We start from the raw sequence: 22,115 nt of genomic DNA, 5'->3' as shown, positions 1-22,115 counted from the left end.
AGAGGTGTATGTGTGTGTGTGTAGCTGTTGAGTGGTAGCTGTAATTGATTTGCCGGCAGTTTGTCTTCCATTGTTGTTGGCGTTGTTGTTTGCCTAGCTACACAGAGCCACGAGCGAATTTAATAAATATGAAAAACATCAAATTATTTCAAATGCGCCACTGTTTGTCTGTCTGGCCCCACGGTCCGTCCGTCTGACAAACGCTCGCCGCGCACGAGAAAATATGCTGTTTTGGGTGAGGAGCTGGGACGCAGTTGTGGGTGTGGCGCTGCATAATTTTGCAATTGCTCCACAACAAATCGCAGTTGATTGTTTTACGTTCCAGTACATACATAACTGTAGTCTGGGTTGGGTTGGGTAGAGGTTTCTGGACGGGGGTGGGACGGGCGGTTGGTCGCTTCCACAAGAGCCTTAAAATATGCAACGGAACTTTGCTCAAAGCATAAAATCAACTCGCAGCACAGCAATGCCACTTGCCACTGGTAAAGGAGCTGCTGCTGCAGCAACGAGCGAGGCAAATAGGAAATCACAGCAACAACAACAACAACAACTGAAACGGAAATGCAAGGCATTCTTATGCATATCCTCTAAACAACTGCACACACACAGAGCCAAACGAACAGCCAAACAAACTGCTGAAAAAACAACAACTACTACAAGGATAACTAGTAAAAGTGCTTCAGTCAAATGTGCTTGACTAGCAGATACCCTAAACATCAATAGACACTTTCAAACTAATCCAAGCATACATTGCCTGCGCTTCTGCTTTTCCCTCACTTTAAACACTAGCATTTTGAGAAACTCTTGGATTTATTGTGCTAATCTAAAACAATGTTGATGGCTTACATATTGCATTTAATCAAAACATGACTATACAATAAACATTTAATAATATTGAAAATATTCGAGGATGCGGTAAGTTAGAAGGAGGTTAAAATCTGCTGTATTTATTTTTAAAGAAGCTATTATCAAAATTTTAGATATCTGGTTCTTATAGTCTTTTGAGATAGATGGAGATAGGGATTCACTTCTGCCTGCACAAATCCATAATACCCTTTATTAATCAACATACCATTTAAGCAGGGTATAACAAGAATAGCAACTGGCAGTCAGTGGCCCGACTCGCATTCAGAACTCGACTTGTTTGGGGAATTTCGCTGCCGCTGCCGTTGCTGTTGCTGCTGCTGTTGGTGGCGCTTCTCAAAAGACAGGCGAAAGGAATTTTTTCATACGCAAATTAAATTCACATCCCGTAGCACTTGGTCTTAGCTATGTGCCACGCCCACATAGACATAGGCAGACGCATGCCTTGGCAAATATTCATTACATAATAATAAACTAAACTCGGCACAGCCAAAATCAAATTGCACATAAAACAAACGTTAGCAATGCGTGGCATGCCACAAGCAGCGGGGCGGTGCAGCGCCCCAATATATTTTATTTTATTTATTTCTGTGTGTAAATGTGTGTGTTTGTGGCAAATCAATGACATGTAAAAACTCTAATTAAACGCACGTTTCTGGCGCTGTACATTTCCGCACATAGCAGGCCATAAAATGGAAACAACGCACACATAAATACAACCCTAAACACGCAGGAAGGCTGAGACGAGGAGAGAGTGTGAGGGCGAGAGATGGCACACTTTCTCACAGTAATTGGTTTACCTGGCAAATACCAGGTAATTGAAGGGGTCGCGGCATATGATATACGACCAACCACTAAACAAATGTCTGTGTGGAATCATAGCCAAGCTATAATTGAGTCGAAAGGCAGTTGGCCAGTTGGTAAGTAGCCCATAAGAAATGATAGCCACATTTGAATTTAATTGAAGTCCTTGAATTGGAACATATATTTATAAAAATAAATATTTATGTTTCTAAAGGAAAATAGCATAGTATATTTCTAAGGGAAAATACAAATGCATTTGAAGAAATAGAAACTAACGAGTTTTTCAAAGAAAATAAATATACATAAAGCTCTTGAAGGAACAATCGATAAGATATTTATTGTGTTTTTAGAGATTGTAATCATTTTCCAAAAGCATTATTAAATATTTCTATAATCTTATGCATTAAAAGATAATTATAATAATGCATAATTTGTATAATATTTATTAAATTATTTATTATTATTTATACTTTTGATAGCTGTACATAAATATCAACTCATATTGTTTGGGCCTTTTCTTCTGCCCAGTTTCATGGACTCTAAACTCAACCTTTTAGCTAGTTTCTTAGTCAAGAAATGTAATCAAAATTTATCATCATTAACAGCGGACTAGCCCCTGTACCTATCCCCGCCACCTGAAATTCCATTTGCATAGTTCTAATTTGCTACATAAAAAAAAGAGGGTACCTACAACCCATTAACCACAACAACTCAGTTAGTTGTGTTGCTTGTCGCGTTGCCAACTTAACTGGCTGACTAACTGGCCAGCAGTTAGCCCTTTCGGTGGAGCCCCTTACCTCACCCTAGCCTACCTTCAGATGGTAGACCTAACCCATAATACAAATTATATTGTTTTTGTATTTATGGCATGTGTTCATTTCAGTTTTTCTTTAACAGCTTTTTAACATGTAAATTCGATTTTTAGCGTGTACTGCTACACACACAGATACACTCACACATTCGGTCGCGCACACACACACACACCTTAATTAAATTTCTAATTATTGTAATTAACCACATTAATATGACCTCATGCGCACCCTAATTTGCTAAAATTCCTAGCCAAACACCCCGCAAGCCCCCCTTTCGACACAGCGTAAAATTGTGTAGAAAATTGTCGGTAAACATTTTTACAGTTTATTTGCAAAGCGTGGCGACCGCGACGTAGACGACGCCCCGTCAACCCCTCCTTCTCCTTCTCTTCCTGCTGCCCTTACCACGCCCCTCTTCTACAGCTGCCCAACGGTTGGTAGCTTTGCTATATGTGGTCGGTCCTTGTTGCTTTTTATTATATGGCCTCGGCATTGTTCGTGATATAATACCCTAGATGACAGTTAGTACGGACTATGATGGCTGTGCACGAGGTTTGTGACAATTAGCATATATTTATATATATTTATTTTTTAAATATCGATTTTAAAATTAAAATATATTCCTAAGATTTAAAGTGCCAGGCAAACTAAAATTACAAGTTAAAGATTTGCTAGATTTTATAGGGTAACTACATGTCCAGTACTTTTGACTTGCTGTATTCTAACTTATTTCTGATTGTTGTTGTTCTGTTCGTTGTTGGCCAGCGGTTGGCCTTAATGAGGTCATGTGTGTGTGTGTGTGTGTGTGTGTGTGATTGTGATTGTGTTGGTTGTGCGACGCTGGTGATTATGATGGCATGAAATTAACATTTAATTTGAGCTGAACTGGTGCGCCACCTAGCGGCGTCTGTACATACATACATACGTATACGTATGCGTGTGTCTGTGTGTGTGTGCATTTGTGCTTTTGGCTAATTTATGCCGCTTGCCCCACAGACGTCTGAATGTGGCATCATTAGAGGCAACTTTGTGGCCCAGGACGCGCACCATTGGACAATGGCATGTAATTTATGTTTGTCTTAGCAGCTGCTTGCGTGAATTGTTGCCGTGAACCGCCAACAGCCAACAGCCACCAGCCACCAGCCAGTAGCCCCGCACCACCTAGCTGGGCTGGGCGGCAACAAGTATATGGCGACCAACCAGTTAAAAGTTTTGCGGCCAAAAGTTTTGCTTGTCTGCGTTTAAGCAGCGACCAGACCAAAACCAGATCCCACAGCCACCAAGTTGTCCAAAAAACAAATTTCTGCCCTCTCTTTCGCTCTTGCCCTCGGCCCTCTTGCTGTCTCTATCTCTGGGGGATTTTTGCTGGCTAGCAAAACTTTCTTTGGCTTATCAATGCCGTGTGGCTGTGCCACGTCCGGCACCCTGTGCCCCGATTGAAAAGACGCCCCCGCACAAAAAAAATGCAGCCAGCAAAAATTATTGAAAACCAAGATGAAGAAAAAAATGTAACTGAGAAATGGCAAAAATCGAGCGCATGTCAGCAGCAAAAGTCGGCGTCGAGAAATGCCTTTACTCGACTTTTCTCTACTTTACCATCCGCTTTTCGCTCTGTTACAGCTATTTCCCTTACATTTCATTTCATAATATGCCCGTCATTATTTATTAATGAGGCTTAAGCAGCGTCTAACATTTCAAAGCTCGGCAACCGCCACCAGGGACCAGTTGGTGGTGAGGGGTGAAGTTAGGGAGGGGGAGGCGTGTTTTGGGTGAAAGTAAAAAATAATAAAAATGTGCTCGAATTAAATATTAATTTCCATTTCGACTGATAAGTGCACAGCTAGCTCTATGAGCTCCATGTTGCGGATGTCAGTGCCTAAAATTTGACCTGTCAAAGGTCACGAAAAGCCGCGAATAGCTTTTGGCCAAAAGAATTGCCAAAAGTTGGGATTTGAAAAATCGTTAAAGTGTTCTTTATAAAATGGCAAAAAACGTTGGGCTTCAATAGCTTTTCCGATATCCTTAAAAGCTCGTGTTCAGTAGAGCAGAAATATGGTTTCCGAATCGGAGATAGACAATATTTTATATTTTGTCATAACGTCTCAATTAATGGTCGGATTCTGTTGAAAATCGCAGGAGTAACAGTTTCGGGGCAATAGTGCAACTAACCCCAATTTATGCTTGGCCTAAGCAGTCCAAGTCCAAATAGTCTATGTGCTTGAATGTATCATCTCTCTTGCTAAGCAAGCGTTTCCGCTAACACTCTACGGTTCAGCACACTTGAGCAGAGCCATTCGTAGAGCCCCTTTTTCGTCATTGACCCAAACAACACTTGAGTATTTCCGCTAGAAACAACAGAAAATGGTGTCAAGCATATCACTCGCCAAACGAAAAAAAGAGGGTAAAGTTGAAAAAAAAAAAAGAGTATAGAGTAGGAACGAGAAAAACGGCAGACAAATTCCATGAACAAAATGAAATGTCAACAGTAAATTTACCTTACACTTTGGCCATTGTCATTTGTTGTTGTTGGTTGTTGGTTGTTTGGCTGTTGGTTTTTGGGCTGATTATTTTCTTTTCTAATGCGCTGAAAGCTCATTTTTCTTATTTGGGTAAAAATTCTCTTAATGGGATTTACAAAAAAAAAAGAAGCGAAATGTCTATAGAGGCTATACCAGAATTGGGTTCGGTGTGTGTGTGTAAAATGGCGCATAAATAAGTTGAAAATGGACTTGAGAATTTATTTACATAAAAAAGGATTTTACAAATGGAGCACGACGTAACAATATATACAACCAGTGATTTGTTGTTGTTGGTGCCTTTTGTCATTATTATAAGCGACTGAACGATCCCTTTTTTTTTTCTTATGCTACTTGAAAGCCAATGTTGCCTTGGTGACAGCTGATGAGGGCTGCAATGGGGAGCTGTTTAGGGGGGTGTTTTTATTAAAAGCTCAGCTCTATATCTGTTACACACATTGGGCCGGGCCAATGACCATAAATCTGTAGACAGGCAACCAGAAATAAAGATGAGAAAAATTTGTTGGCCTAACAACATTTGGTGGCACCCAATTGAAATGCTACTCAGTTTGGCAGCAAGTTCATTTAAAATTGTTGTCAAGGATTGGTTGATCTGGTAGGGTAGGGGGCGGGGGCGCGCTGGGGAAAAGGTAGAGCACAAAGGGGCGGGGAAGGCGGCAGAAACAAAGTCGCGCGCACTAAGCAGCAAATCCTTTCATCCGATTTAAGTAAATGCAAACAAAATAAGTAAATAGCAAGAAGCAACAAACCATCCACGCGTCTGCCCCCCTTGGAGCTTAGCGCCTTGCAGGCGCGCCTTCAGGCAGCGCATTCCCTACCCCAACAAGCCCCTGCACTCCTTGACAGGAACCCCTCTCGACAGACACTTGGGCGAGCTTGTTAAAACTTTAAGTCCGTTTTACTTAACTTGGCTCCTTTAGCTGACAGTTGTAACTGTTTCTGTTTTGCCGTGCTTTCAACTCGATCTCTCTCCCTCTCTCTCTCTCTCTCTCTCTCTCTCTCTCTCTCTGTCTCTCTCTCTCTCTCTCTCTCTCACTCTCTCTCGCTTTCTCTTCTTTTCACTCGCATACTCTATCGCTTTAAGTTTCTTAATATCTAAATGTTTTGTTTAAAACTAACCATTTAACACATTCGACTTGCTTTATTGTTCAAATTCTCGTATTTTTTTGTTATTTCTGTTATTGACAGCGTCTCTAATTGACTTGCTTTGTTTCTACATCTGTCTCACCCTCTTTCACACTCACTGCTGCTGTCTCTGTTGCGCTGACAAGCCCTTTAATTAGTCAACTTGCTTAGCCATTTTTGGTATTGACACATGATCAAATGGTTTTAATCTCAGTTTTTCCAAAAACACCCTTTTTTTTATTACCATTTTTTTTTTAACTTATCTTTAATTGTTCTAAGTTAAGCATAGCTTCGTGATCAAAAAATTAATGTGGGTCATTTTAATTTGAAATTTATCTAATTTTGTTTATTAATGGCCATTTTAGTCAGAGTTAAATTTTAAGTTAAGTTCGAAATTTTTGTTAGGAATAATATAGAAAATAAAAAGATTTTCTGAATTCAATATTACAAATTTATATCCTGATGGGTTCGTGGCAATATTTGATCATTAAAGCCAAGCTCTATAAATTTTTTCTCTTTATAAATTATTTTTGTTAATATGCAAATACAACAAAACAAAATTTCTGCGTTCCTTTCTTCCATAGGCAAAATTCCTCATGTATTTAAATATACACATATCTCAAAAACCAAGTAACAAGAACAAAATTGCCTTATAAGCTATAGGAAATTCCACTCAAAGATTGTATTAGAAATATCGTAATCTGTTAATGATTCAAACGACAAGCATAGAACAGACATAATGAATAAATAATGATAAATAACTTTAATAATGAAAAGAGCATACTAAAAAAAAGTATTCACCCTTTAATAATTTGTTCCCTATGGATTTAAACTATTTCTCTACTCTGCAAACACACAGAAACTAATTGAAAGACAAATTGGCAGCTTCTGAAAAACACACACGCATATATATACACACACACTCACTTAGCCACAACAATGACTCGACTCACAACTCTCAACAAGAGCTCTCGAAATGGCCGCATTATTAAATGCTTAAAGCTACCCAAGAGGAGGCTTAAACTCCGGAGGCTGGCACACTTGAAAAGGAACGAAAAAAAAAAATACGTTGCCATGGACTCTGCGATATTTTGCGTAGCTCGGCATAATTTCAAATTAGTGCACTCAATGGCAATGGTTTTGCAGGTTTTCTAGATTTCCACAGTTTTGCTGGTTTTATGCATTTCGACCGGCATATATTTACATAGCCGGCGCACGCTGTCGGCCAAAATGCAAAAATGCTTCGAACGGGGCCCAGAAACAACTGCTTTTCTGGCTGCAGTGAATATGTGGACCAAGGCCCAGTAGCATCAATTTCTGCAAATGCAGCTCAAAACAAATCGGTATGCATAGGGTTTGCACAGCTTGACAGCGAAATGCCCTACATTAATTGATTTATTTATAACACTTGATCTTATCAAGCGAATCTTATGATGTATGTACGCACAATCAAAACAATAGTCCTTTAATTTGACTTTAAAAAAGCTTTAGTAAAAGTATTTGTATATTATACGCGCATATATCAGATTTATACTTAGCTGTTACAGTCTTTGATTTAATTTTAAGAGACCTTTCAAAAGAGTTATTACCCTGGCCATATCGCTTACAGGGTATAGAAATGCCAAAGCCCGGTCAGCCCAGTTGACTGGGGCGAGTAATGCAGCTGCTGCATGCAACTGGATGCGTGTTTTGCGGCTTAACAGCAACTGCAACGGTCAGCGCAAGTGGTCACCAAGGGGTATTGAGGGTGAAGTGACGGTCAGTCTGCAAGCTATGAGCAACGGGCATTAAAGTGCTGCATAAGCTGAGGCGCACGCACGCCTCGCTGCATAATAGGTAAAAACGTTGGCAAAAATCCTGGCAAAAATGTTGAAAAAAATTCAGGCAGCTTTGAAAAAAAAAAACACATATATAGATATATATGTATATGGAGGAAAAATGTGGAATTGCTTTGACATTTTAACATTGTAGTAGCAAGTTGTGTCGCCCGGGCGGTCGTCAACTTTGTTGCTGCTGGTGCTGCTGTTGCTGCCCCTGAAATGGCGAGGGCGTAAAATTGCCGTAACATGACAGCGAACAGCCTGGCGAAGGTAACTCAAAACGCGCTGCGAACACGCAAGGCCAGAGACCATCTACCCGAACACAGCCAAAAAATTGACCCACCAACCCACTAAACCGCCAAGACCCACCAAGAAACCCACTCGGGCGAACTCAAACCATTTTCAAAGTATTTGCCTAATGTACTCGCTGCTTGGCTGCTCGCTTGTTGGTGTTGACTTAGACGCGCACATACACACACACACGCACACCCACAGCCACACACACCCACACACAGTTAGGGTGTGTGCGGAGTCTGAGCAACGTTTATCAGTGCGCGCTAGAAGAAAGTTTTTCATAATGTGTGGAAAAGAACTTGCGCCAGCCCAAAAGAAAAACTGTCAACTTGACACAGGCGGTGTCCTTTTTTCTTGTCTTACTTATAGTGTATATGGGCATGTTGGAGTATATTAGCTATGTATACAAGCAGGTAAAAAACAAGTCACGAAAGTTGTGTACAATATACGACAAATAGCTGAGATAAGGCAACCAAATCTATTATATTAATAACATTCCTTCGATTTTATATAAAGGAATTTTATTTAGAATTCCCAACATGTTTTACCTTAGAAGAGTTCAAATAGCGCAACAAAAGGTTGATATAAGGTCACGAGAATTGAACATACTATTAATAGCTGTCCCATTATCTATTCGATTTTCATGTTATGCTACATTTATTTTATAATTCTCAATTTGTTTTAGCTTAAAGCCAGTATGTAGCGTAACAGTTGCTCATGGTAAGTAAGAAAGTTCTTGTTATGCACTCCTTCAGGGCATTAAATATTCGTTATTGTACACAATTTGCCAGCTCATATTTCTTGTTGTTCTCATTCTTTTTTTTGATGTTGCTTGCAGCTTTGCTTCGCTCTGCCTACATTATTTATGCATTTTTCTTTCGGTGGCTGCTTCTGCTGCTGTTGGCTTTTAATAGTTGTGTCTGCGGCATTGTGCGAGTATGTGCAACGGTGTGAGTGTATGTGCGTTCGCCTGTGAGTGTGTGTGAGTGTGTGTGTGTGCGCGTGTTTACCACATTGAAAAGTTTTCTTTGCAAAGTGCTTGGTACATGCGAGCGCGCAAATATGCCAAAAAATATGCTACACAAAAATCGCTCAAGTGCAAAGTTTTAACAATTGGAAAGTTTGCATCCTGGGCGCAGTCTGTCGAAGAAAAACCAGAGCCAGAGGTAGCTCCCAGTGCTCCAATCCAACACTTCCCAATACACCGCCCACCCCCTCGATGCTCGACACCCTTCTTCAGTCAAGTACTTAGTTAGAGCGTCAAACACAAAATGCAAACCAAACGGCGGACGGGGTGAGCAAAGGAAAGGGGTCGACATGTGCTTTAAGTGCTGGTCACATAACTGCGAAGTGAAGCTGACAAAAAATAAACTTGTCCTCAATTTGTGTGCATGGCACCAAAGTGTTAAAAAAACGTTTGACAACAAGTGAAATATGAAGTTGAGTGCGAAAAAAATATCTATATATAAATATAGCCTAAAAATGAAGAATATGAAGAGCAAAAGCTGACTTTAGATTAGAATATTAATAAATGGAAAATGTTTTAAGAACTTATTTGCCGTTTTTTTTTTTGGTTTGCTTAAAGAGAATGTTAATAAGTGTTTTTTAAGCATAAAGAGAGTGTTAAATATACTCAAAGAAAAAGTTGTTAACAATATATATATATATATATATATATCAAATGGCCAAAGAACGAACTTAACAGACTTCAGAGTGCTTGAAGAATTGCAACGAATAAATCAAGTAAAATAAATATAAATGCACATTGGCTTTAAATAGTTGACTCGACTGGCTCAAAGTTCGAACTGGAGCCAAAGCAAATATGGCAACAATGAGATATTAGATAGAGTAAGAGAGCAAGAAAAGGGAGGGAGGGACAGGATGGAAGAAAGAAGGGGACAGGGTCGAAACGACTACGAGTAGCAAAAACAAACTTTTGCTAGTTTTGCATTGCCTTGCAAGTGGCAAAGTGGCGCCACCTGGCGACCCAATGAGGTGTGAAGATGAACAGTCGCAAGTATCTAAAGGCGTTATTGTACACCAAAAGCAAATACGAGTGTCGCACCAAGGCAAAAACCAAATCAAATGCGCTGCAATCTCTATGGGTGTGTGTGCGAGTGTGTTTTTTTGTGGTCGGGTCTTCACCTAGCAGCTGCTGCCCGTCCCGCCACACCTGCCCCTACCCAAGTCTCTTCTCGTTGCCCTCGCACCGAGTGCTGCCTGTTGCCTGGCTCTTGGTCTACACCTTTGTGGAAATCAAACAATGTCAACTATGCAACACAAAAGCGACAATGCCGTCGCTTTGTCTGACTGCCAAAGTGCAGGGACAGCCGAGAGGGGCAGGTTCTGGGGTGGAGGTAGTGTGGCAAGTGCGGCTCTTGTTGCTGGCTCTGCTCTGCTCTGCTGTGCTGTTGTTGGTTATTTTGCTTTCTTTCACTTTTTTATATATGCCATACAAAAATAGCTCACTTTGCGGACGGCATTTCTCATTCTCAGTCTCGTTTCACGCTATTCTCTCGGTGTGGAAAAGCCCCTCCCCAATCCCCTCACTGCTACCCGTTTAGCCAACTGTTTCATGTTGTTTTTTTATGCCCGCAATTTGCATTGCCTGCTTTGTCGACGTCTTTTGCACTTTTGCTTTTTCCTCGTGCAGCTGCTTTAAGCAAAACGCAAGTAAAAAATACACAAAAAATACACAAAAATAATGACATTAAAATGCGCATTATATTAAAACCCGATGCCCGATTTGCTGCTAGCCAGGCATCGACATGCCCCAATGGGGGGCGGCGCACGTGCCGCTTGAACCTTAACCCCTTGGCGTGTGCCCACACGACATGCAAACGGAAACGAACAACAACCAGCAACAACTAACAACAACAACAACGAGTCTGTTGCCTGGAAAACTACTTCAGTTTTATGAGGCTACCCGCTGCGACTCCTAAGCCCCTCCGCCCTTCCTGCTCTGCCATCAATTGACAATTATGAGGCCACGCCCATTGCCGTGCTCATAAATTTTGTAATTATTCCCCTGCGTGCTCCCCGAAACAACAGCAAAGCCACACGAGAAAAAATGAACACACACGCATCATGAAAAGCAGCCCCTTCTATAAGAGAGAGTGAGAGAATGAGAGGGACAGAAATAGAGCGAGGTAGTTCTGCTGGGCTTTGAAAATTTTTGGAAATAAGCATATGGTATATGATGATGGCATATGTGAGATATGGCATATGGCGTGATGAAAACAAAAGGAGTTTAAAGAGTTCATATTTTCAGCTGAACTTTATTGGGCATTGAGTTTCTAGCAAATTACTCTGGAAAAGAGTGAAGTAACGATTTATGTGTTATACCCATGACTTACCAAAGGCACAACTAATATACATAGCTAGACGCCGTAAAGTTTATGTTCTATGTAATAGAATTTCAGACGGCAAGCCCGCAGCACGCAATTGCCTGTTAACCAGTTGGGAATTATAAGCGTTTAATATGAAAAATGAACTACGTGCGCGAAGCTTCACCTATTTCACGTAATAAGTTGCTTCTATTCCAGATTCATTTAGTAAGCATTTAGATTTTTATTACACTTTTTATTCTTGATGCAAGGTATAATACTTACTGTAGGGGCCTCGATGTTCGTCTATTATCAAATTGATTTAATTTTATATCAGACACACTTCAAATTAGAATTTACTCAGAGATCAAAATTGAAAAACTATGTCATGTGCTAAATTCAAAGCATAATTTAATGTTATCATATATTTAATGAAATTGGCTTCAACATGTATTTCGTAGTTTCCAAAAAGCTAGTTACTTATACCTATTAACAATAAAAAAAAAAAGAAAATCCATAAAACTGAAAAGAGAATTATGTACAAAACTCCATAACAATTGGCAAAGTTCACGAAAAAAGAAAAACAAAAACAAACACTGTAGCCGCACCCCGTAACCTTGTCGAAAAACGGAAATAAATGAAATTTATTGTCACGCACACGTCTACAGAAAGGAAATTTTTGTCTGGGTACTTCGTAAGGGAATGCAATTAAAATTTCATGTACTTATTGCTGCCTGCGCACCTTAATTGATTAATATAAGCCCCCGCCCGACCTCTGAACCTTAACAAAATAACAAAAAGAAACAACAACAATTACGAATTTGTGGTAAAAGGGCCAAACAAATTAATTAAAAAATGCGTTGTCTGCTTTTAGGCGGCATCTTGTGAGGCGCAGCCAGTCGGCCGTTTCGGGGAGCCGTCTTAGCCATAACGCTGGATGCTAACAAAAATAAATAAATTGTACTTAAAGGGGCTTCAGAGTCGCCGCAGTGCAGCCATAAACATTAATTAAAACTTTTGACCCTTGCTCGGGCCGCGAGGGGGCACCGGCGGCAGCTGCTGCTGCTGCTGCTGAGGGGCTGCTCATCAGCTGCAATATTCATGTGCAGACCAGCAACTGCAGCAACAACAACAGCAACGTGAACAACCTACAAACTAGTACAATAAAATGCACTCAAAATTGTTGCTCCAAGTGGTGGGAAGGGCAGGGTGGAGAGGGCAAGCTGTACGCTAAACGGCGGCCGGTGCGGCCTCAGTGGCCTTATTTGCACGTACCGCTCGAAAAATTACGAGTTAAGCACTTTTTGCCCACGGCACAACACACACTCAAACACACACACACAGACCAACGGACACACACACACACATATGTGAGTCATGAATCATTTAGCACTCACACACACTGGCTGGCCTGTACGCGAAGCAAGCGCGCGCAAACTTTTCGCTTTTTAAATGAAAACTGCGCGAGGATTTCCCTTTTTGCCCTGTAAAAGGTTGTTGCAAGAGGGCATGCAAAGGGCAACCATTTGATGAATCGAAATAAGGAAACCAAAATCAGAACCCGATTACGAAACTGGTTTATTTGGTAATCAATATTATTTACTTTGCTTAAGAAAGCTGTGGATCAAATAGTTCCCAGACCATTCGCTCGGTATATATAAAACAAAACGTTTAGTCTTACATCAGATCCAGATTATGAATATAAGATTTTTCTTAAAATACTGTCTTTGATTTTTTTTTGTAAATCACTTAAATAAGCATTCGCTACTGCAACATTGAAAGAAAGACTTTTGAGCTATAAATCTTACATTTAAAGTTCATTTAGTTACAGAATTTTACAAATCCAACTTTTTGCAGCATGTCATGCTACCATAGAAAGCAATATGTTAAATTGCAGGGTATTTCTCTAGTTCATTCACTTTCATAAACATTTTTTTTAGTACTTTTTTCCTTTGGCCATTGCCGAAATTTGTTCGCTACAAGCAAAATATGACACGGACATATGGCGCTGCCCAGCCAAATGTGTGTTCGGCTCAGTGTGTGGTGTGTTGTGTGTGTGTTTGTGTGTGTGTGCGAGTGTGACTGAATGTGGCATACTTTTTGGGCGTCAGCTAGGTTAGATGGAAACAAACAAATAGACAAAAGTGGCAAACACACACACACACACACACACAGCGTAGAGCCAGAGTCAAACACACTCATCTGGCTGCCAAGGAAACTCAATTGAAGAGAAAGCCCGGCGAACCAGCGAAGCATTAAATTAACATTTTTTCTAATTAAACTGGCAGCAAGTGGTATGCAAAAAAAAAAAAAAAATACCAAGTGTGCAGCACAATGCGTTGCCACAATTTGTGGCACTTAAAAGTGAAGCAGCAAAGATTTGCATAATGTCATTCTGTCTGCGGTGGCATTTGGGCCAGATAAGTGCGACTTGAAGCTACGTGATTTCAGTTGGGTATTTTAATGATTGAAAAAAAAAAAGGGTTTTAACAACTTAAATAAACTGATTCATTCTCGAAGCGAATCTAAGATGAACATTTTTAAAGAACAAAGCTCAAAGCTGAACAACTGATGCAGTGTTTGCTTGAGTGTTCCGATAAAATGTTGCTCCAAATATATATTTTAATACTACGTATTTAACTCTTTAGATTACTTGTACGTATTTTTGTAAAATTATGTTTAATATAAAATTATATAAGAAAGCACAAAAGACATATGATGACAAGATGCGCTTTGGAACGGAAGGCAAGTGGAACTTTATTTACTATAAATACGAAATTGAAGTTCATATACGTAAACTATACGCACAAATTGCTTATTGAAACATTCGCAGATTCGCAGATTAAAATGTGCGATCTATATAAAAATTGGCTTACATTGTATTCCATCTATTGGAATTGAACTGCGCTTTTGTTGGTGAGTGCTCAACTTTTTAGCAGGATTCAATGCCAGCCCCTGCAGACCACGCCCAGCCATTGCCTCATGCCCCGAACAGTTAAGGCAAATGAGACACGCAAATGCGAATGCGTTTTATTAATGCCATCATATCATTAGATCAACAAACATGCCCATATAAGAAGTACTTGAACACGCTCTTAACTGCGCACCCCCCCTCCGAATGCTCAACAATAATAATGTTTTGGCATTTATCACACTTTTTTTTCTCGCCCGTTTGTGGCAAAGTGACCAAGCAAAGTGGCTCTAAAATTTCAGTGGCATCAACAAACAGCACAAACGAGAAGAAAATAAAAGCGAGATAAATAAATGTGGCAACAACAAAGAGCAAAGCGCCATAAATCTAAATAACAAATTTTTACGAGAAACGAGACCATAAATAAGATGTTACTGCGACGGGCCTAGCCAGAAAATAATAGTGGAAACACAGGCCGCATTCCCTATTCCATTTTCGACCCTCTCCCTCCCCCAGCAATGTCTGGCTCGGACCATGCGGCTACAATTCCTGAGAGGTCTGTTAATTTAATATTATTACTTTTCATTACAACTGGGCCCCTCTATCTGGTGTGTCCCTCTTTCTGATGGGCTACAGCAAAAAGCTGTTAGTTTGTTTGTTTTTTTTTTTTTTTGTTTTTTTTTCATTTTTCTCGCTCAGTCAAGAGGTCCCAAATGTCAACACATTAATGTCGCAGGACCTGCGAGGCCAGGGTCATATAAATCAACATTTATCTGCTGCCATCGCCGACAATTGAAAATGACAGCAAAAGCAACCGAAACGACCGCATAAATAAATATTTTCATCTTATTTTACGCTAATTACGTAACGCCCTAAAAGCACATATATATCTTTCAGTATTCAAGTAATTACAGTTACAAAATTCTGGGAAACATATAATAAATGCAGCTTAGAGCATAAGACTTCCTTTTATAATGTTTGCAAAACGAGGAAAAATGATATTATTTATTATTATTATTTAATATTAAAATCAGTTGATATCGAGATATTATAAGACTAATGGAACGGAACTTTCCGTGGCCAACACTGTCTATATATTCACTTTATTTTCCAACCGCATTTGAATGTTGAAAGCAAACCTCGCTAAAAATATTATTTCCTTCAGTTTTTGCCCGAGTTGGAAAAGTAAAATATGTGCAAGAGTCAAAATGTTAGCTTAAATTGGGGAGAATGAAAACAAGTTTCTAGAAACAGGTTGCAGATATATTTTGTGTGAAAGAGGATGAGAGCTGTTGTTGTTTGGTCTCACCTTTCACACGGCTGCTTCATTGCATTGGGCTAATAAACAAGCAGGCAGGACATTGCACAAAAACGAAATAGCAGCAGCAGCAGCAGCAACAACAAAAGCAAATGTTGCACATCCTGTTGGACAGAAGAGTTTTTGTTGTTGTTTTTTGTACAGTTTTGTCGCACCTCTTTTTTTCGTATGCACGTGTGTTTGTGTGTGTGTGTGTGTGTGTTGGACTCGTATGAACCATTAAATTGAAATTTATGCGGCACTTTGCCGCGTGAAATGTTTGTACAACTCGTTGCGGGCTGCGGCTTTTCAGCAGGACATGCTCCCCTTCCCTTCTATTCCCCTCGCCGCTCTCTATCTATTTGTAGCGGCCCTGGGCGTTGACAGAGCGACAAACCGTTAGACAACAACATTTGTCGAGTGGCTGGACTGGGCCAAGATCCGAGGGCGAGGGCGCGCTCGGGTTGGCAGGCTGCTTTAAAAACATATGCAAAACTGTTTGCCGTTTGCCGTGTGTATTGCATGTAAATGGTTCTTTGACCCCCCCCCCCCCTCGCGCTTTCACCAACCCCCCAGCCATTCTTCTTTCAAACCATTTCCCCTCTTCACAGCTTTTCACACACGGAAACGTTTGCCGGCTAATTTGTCGTTTGTTTGAAATTATGACACAAAAGCGGCTCAACGCCGGCCAATTGTCTGGTTTTAGCCGGAGGGGGGCACTGCCCCCACAGCCCACGCCCACGCACAGCTGCACAGTGGGCAACGCAACACAAATATCAACCACATATTTTGGTTTTTTTTTTTGTTCGTTCTGTCTTTTTTTCGCAACAAGTTTTAATTAATTTGCCGCAACTTCAGCCCAATCTGAACAGCCTCCCCTCGCAATAATTCTCATGCTCTCTCTCTCTCTCTCTCTCTCTCACTCACTCTCTCGCTCACTTGCTGTGACGAGCAGGGCGCACAAAAAGTTGATGCTACGATAATTTGAAAAGTTTTCGCTTAGACAGCGACAGCGAAGTAGGTAAAATTTAGCCCCCTCTAGCAGGCCAAGCCCCTCACTAGCAGCCTTGCGCTCGCAAATCGCTGCCAAGCTAAAACCTCAACGAGAAACCGAGAAACTGGCAACTGGCAAACTATATGAATACGACATGCTATATTAAGCCTCAAATAAATGCAGCGCCATAATTAACATATAGCAAAAGTTTTTGCTACACTCTAAGCCATAAGCTGCCGAAAAACTAGTACAAACCCTCTGCCAAAACCGAACCACATCTCCCCCCAGCCACCACACACACCATACACCCCCCATATACCACCATTCGCGCTGACTGATGAAATATGACTCCAAAAACAAGTTTTTCTCAATGTGTGAAGGGGTGAATCGACCTGGCAAAGCAATTTGAAATTTACAACTTTCGCTTGATTGAGCCAAAAAAAAAAATAAAAAGAATATTGAGCACATGGCGTTAGATATTTGAAAAGAAGATAAACCTGACTTCAATCGTCGATTAATTGCCGTCACATTAATTGCCGCGACATGAGCCGGCTAAGCCTACAGCAAACTTTAAGATTAATGCACATTTACCTCTCTCCTTCTGCACATTATCTTTGCAAAGGTAATTAGTAAAGCAGATACTGCATTTGGTCTTAATTAAGTAACAGATACTGCGAGACATAAAATATTAGCTTCAGATACGTGCAGAAAATTCCACATATATAAAAAAACGATCGATTAGAAATTCCCTTTAAATGTGAACTGTTACTTCAATATGCTGAGATTGATCACAATTGATTAATCAGAAATTAAATCTAAGCAAATAGGAAATAATATTTTGTTCTCAAGGGAATAGATAATAATATAAGGATTAGAAGATAATTAAAAATAATAGCACAATCAATTTTTCTTTCACTTTTAAAACCAAAATAGATAATATTAAAAAAATATATATATTTTATTTTTCTATAATTTTAACTTACTCAACTCATCTGAAATGAACTAAAATTCCTTCATAGATAATTTATTTTCCAGTTAATGGTTTTGAATCTATTAAAATCTATCCATCTATCTAAAAAATATTTGTTGATAGTCATACCTATACTCCATACTGAGTTTTAAACTTCTTGATTTGGACTTTGTTAGTGTTAATTTAATTTTAAGCTATTTTCTGATAAAAGCTGCCCCAACTAAGTGGGATTCTCGAATAAACTGAAATCAAGTCAACTGCAGACAGACTCTACAACTTAATCAACTGGAGTGTCAAGACATAAACGAAGCTTAATTGAACTTAACTGAGACTCAGCAGCTTAAGTAGCCTGCAACGTGCAACGTGTTGCATGAACAATTAGAAAGTGCGCTTAAATCTAAGCATAATATATCAAATGGAATTACCTAAGACTATATATATATATATATATAAATTTGCCATTAAGTAGTAGTATTTATTAGTGTACTCACGGACTGCATCGACGGTCGCTGGTGTCCAGATAAGCAACAGGGCTGCAAACAAGTTGACTGCAACAAAACTGGCTGCCATCTGCAGACCCATTATTTATTTAATGCCAAAAAGAGTGTGTGAGAGAGTGGATCGTGCTGATATGGTGGTGTTGGGGGTATGTGGCTGTTTAATAGTTAAGCGAGAGCTTGTGCAAATCACAAGTTCGAATATGCTAGTACTTAATACTGCAAATTGCTCTCGCCTGCGCGCTCTCTCTCTCTTCCCTCTCTTACAGTGCGATCAGACTTACTCTCTTTGCTGATATGCTCTGAAGCGCGCGCACGCCTTACGCGCTCTCTCTCTCTCTCTCTCTCTCTCTCTCTCTCAAACGTTTTTGTCGACGTCAATGCGACTCTGCACTCGCTGTTTGACCATAGAGAGAGAGAGACAGTCAGTGTTGTGTAGCAGTGTTGGGTAGTGTGTTGTAAGGAGCGTTTTACACGTGTGTTCGTGTATATGTGTGTGTGTGTGTGTGTGTAGTTTGAATTTGTGTGCGTATTAGTTTTTTTTATAGCATTTAGTTGTATGAACGTTTGTGATAACACGTAGAAAATGGTTGTTCAATCGTTTGTTAAATACATTTGCCCAAGCCGAAAATCATCGGATATAACAAGATATGTTAGCAAATGCGATGTCATCATCATCATTATTGGCATTATATGGCGGCATTTGATTAGTAAAATACAAACAAAATATTCATGCGCTCAACGCATGTGTCACGCCCATCGTTGTTGTTGTAATCGTTGTCGTAGTAGTTGTTGTTCACATTGTTCACGCATTATTATCGTTGTTATTATTATTGTGATAATATTTGTGGACATTTTGCGTTGATTGGTTCAGTTGTGTACAGTACCCCAATTGGTGTTGGTGTTGGTGTTGTTGATGTTGTCCGTTGTTCCGCATTTGACATCAGGTTTAACATCAGGATTATCGTAAACATATATTGTTGCCATGTGGAGGGAAGCTGTTGTTACTATACGACAAAATTTACCTGCTTAAAGTTGTACTAAATACTTAAAAATGAACTCTTAAACAATATAGAGATATGCAGTTTTATATTCTCCTAATTTTTCTTCTTTATTTTTATTGATTTATAGATATTTTCTTTTTGCTGTTGTCATTTGATGCTTTTGTGTTAAGTCGCCTGCAAAAACAGATAGAGAATGACATGTTGTGAGGGCAAATTCGACTGACATCCTTGCCCTGACAAAGGATGTAAAATGAATACGAAACAACAGACCTTTGTGTGTTTGTGTTTTGTTGCGGTTTTTATGCAAATTTCAATCTATCGAACTTTTTAATCCAAAGCTAACATTTGCCTGAGTAAAACCCAACATATATTTTACGCATAAGAAATTTAAAAATGTTTAAAATATTTGCAAAAATCGAAGATAAGTAAATTAAAGGCATGGAAATAGTACAAGTTGAAAGTAGACTATGGAACAAGAAAAAGGTTGTGTCCGCAGCCGAAAAAAGAAGAAGGTACAGTTTAACCAGCTATTAAAGGCATCTAGACTTCTATGTTAATTTCTATATATTAATTTCTCAAAGTTCCAATATTTTAGCAGCTAACATATATAGATTGTATAAATATATTGTTTGCAGGTCTGAACAAGTGGAGAAACCAATTTGCACTCTTGCTGCACGCAATTAGGTTAATCATACTAAAAACTGGCATAAGTGGCATGCCACAAGGCGCGTCAGGCTATTCAAGGCCTATTATTAGATACCTCTACAAAGTGCACGAGCTGAACGACAACAAGAACAGCAACAAATAATTGCCACAACTGTTGGCAATTAAATTCAACTTAAAATGCCTCCAAAGTCGGCACTCAAACTGCAAACTTCTCGAATTTCTATTGGACGGTTAGACAGACAGACAGACAGACAGGTTGGCAGCACTACCAAAAGGTAAATACAAAGTCACTGCGCAATTGCACGAGCGTTGTTACTTTTGATTTCTGTTTCTTTTGCTGCCGCTTTTTATTATTATTTATTTTTTTGCACCCACTTTGTTTACATGGGTTTGCAGAGGAGCGAGCGGACCTGTCCACTTGGTAGCATGAAAAGAGGTAGAAAAAAAGGACTGGTAAACTGCACTCAGCAAACAGGCCGTAGCCGCAGGTGGGCGTGGCCAAGCTAGAGTTGCAGCCTAGGCGGAACATATATATATATATATATGTATGAATATATATGCATGTGTATGTGTGTATATACATCTCGGCTTTATGCTCTATATGCACTTGTAAAAATCAATTAAACTTTTCAAGTGAAGTTATAATGGCTGCCAACTCTTTTTTTTTTGCGTTGTTGTTGCTTTTCTTATTGTTTTCATAGCCCTTGCATTGTTGCCTGATGGAGTTGCCGTTGTTGTTGTTGTTGCAGTTGTCAAAAGTTTTAAAATAATTGGATTTTTTTTTGCCATGGCACTTTTGCTGTAAGCACAGGCACGAACCCAAAAAAACCCGCTGCCCTTTCCATCAAAATTAAAATTTTCTTTGTTACTGACAGCAAGGTATAGAGAGCGAAAGGCGGAGAGAAGGGCATAGGGCTGCGGGCGGGGGTGTAAGCGAGTGAAGGGGATACACTTAATGCTGACTGCAGTCGTCGTCATTCTCGTTGAGCGTTACCCAATTTCCACTACCGAAGTTTTCAACACCAATTGCAAACGTCAACAGCAACAAGAAAAACAACAACAACAACAACAGCAGCAGAAGCAAGCAGAACAGCTGCGTGGGCGTGGCCGATCAACCGCCTACAAGGGCTCGTATCAAGGGGCTGCCAACTTGAAGTGCAAGCTGCCCGTTGCCCGCTGCCCGCGTTGCCAGTTGATTTAATGGATTTTATGCCACACGGCCCGTCATTATCGCAGAAAGATAAAGACAAGGGCCACAAATGCAGTCCCACATATATTGGTATATACATACATACATACCTATGTATATATACATATATATAGGTTACATTCTCTCTAAAGCTTTCAGCATGTGCCACAGAGATCAAAGATAATTTTGAATTACTTACAACTAGCAACTAAGCTGTGAAACGTTGCTTAGAAATTGCTAAATTGGAATTTATAATAGAAATAGATTGATTGGAGATTGGTATGGTATAATTTATAAGGTGTCTACTGTAAACCTGCATACTTATTGTCTTTATGTTAAGCCGCAGCAGGAGAACTAAGCTGCAGTTGAATCCAGCTGCAACTTACAACTTTTGGAGTTATCACAGTACTCAGAACAAATTAAATTCTATTTTTAACGCTATTTTAATGATTTCTAAATAGAATTTTTTTTTTGAAATTCCAAGAAATTTAACCAGTGTATTAAACAAGGCAACTTTATTCGGAATATCACCTGCTTCCAGGTTCTGTGTCAATAACAAAACTATACTTACTTTCTTACTACTAGCCTGAGATCGCAACCGATTAGCCTCGTTATAAAGAAGTCTAAAAAAACATCATTCCCAAATGAGTATTACTTATGCTATTCAATTATTTTAATTAGTTTTGGAATTAGTTTTTCACTGGACTTCTTTCTCCTGTAGTTCATAAATGCCTAATAATTTTAATTAATTAATAACGTATTCATGCATTTTATTTACTCATGCTTTACGCAAATAAAAAGCAAAAAGATCTAATCCAATTGCTTATCATATTTCTTACTCATATTTATATCTCGTTCACTATTTACACGCTGACATAAGCTTGACTTTGCCAGAGAAGAACTGCACAGAAAACTTGCTGACTTTTTGTCAATTAGGCTAATGACATCTGATAAGCCAACTGCTCGGTAGATATGTTACCATATAATACAATAAAACAAAGAAAA

The 22,115-nt window shown here is 39.5% G+C and overlaps 1 protein-coding gene across 7 annotated transcripts in view; it reads right to left on the bottom strand.

Annotated features, from left to right (window-relative positions):
• Lar (tyrosine-protein phosphatase Lar) overlaps nucleotides 1-22,115 on the bottom strand; it is a 152,663-nt gene that overhangs the window by 93,536 nt on the left and 37,012 nt on the right. For all 7 annotated transcript variants that reach the window (XM_070209009.1, XM_015172573.3, XM_032437775.2 and 4 more), the window contains exon 3: nucleotides 18,246-18,648. In XM_070209009.1, coding sequence (XP_070065110.1) covers nucleotides 18,246-18,336 — 91 coding nt within the window. In that variant the 5' untranslated portion in view covers nucleotides 18,337-18,648. The remainder of the gene's footprint in view (nucleotides 1-18,245; nucleotides 18,649-22,115) is intronic.

This window comes from Drosophila virilis, chromosome 4 (genome assembly GCF_030788295.1).
Source record: "Drosophila virilis strain 15010-1051.87 chromosome 4, Dvir_AGI_RSII-ME, whole genome shotgun sequence".
Classification (NCBI taxonomy): Eukaryota; Metazoa; Arthropoda; class Insecta; order Diptera; family Drosophilidae; genus Drosophila; species Drosophila virilis.
This window is presented reverse-complemented; position numbering and strand designations above follow the sequence as displayed.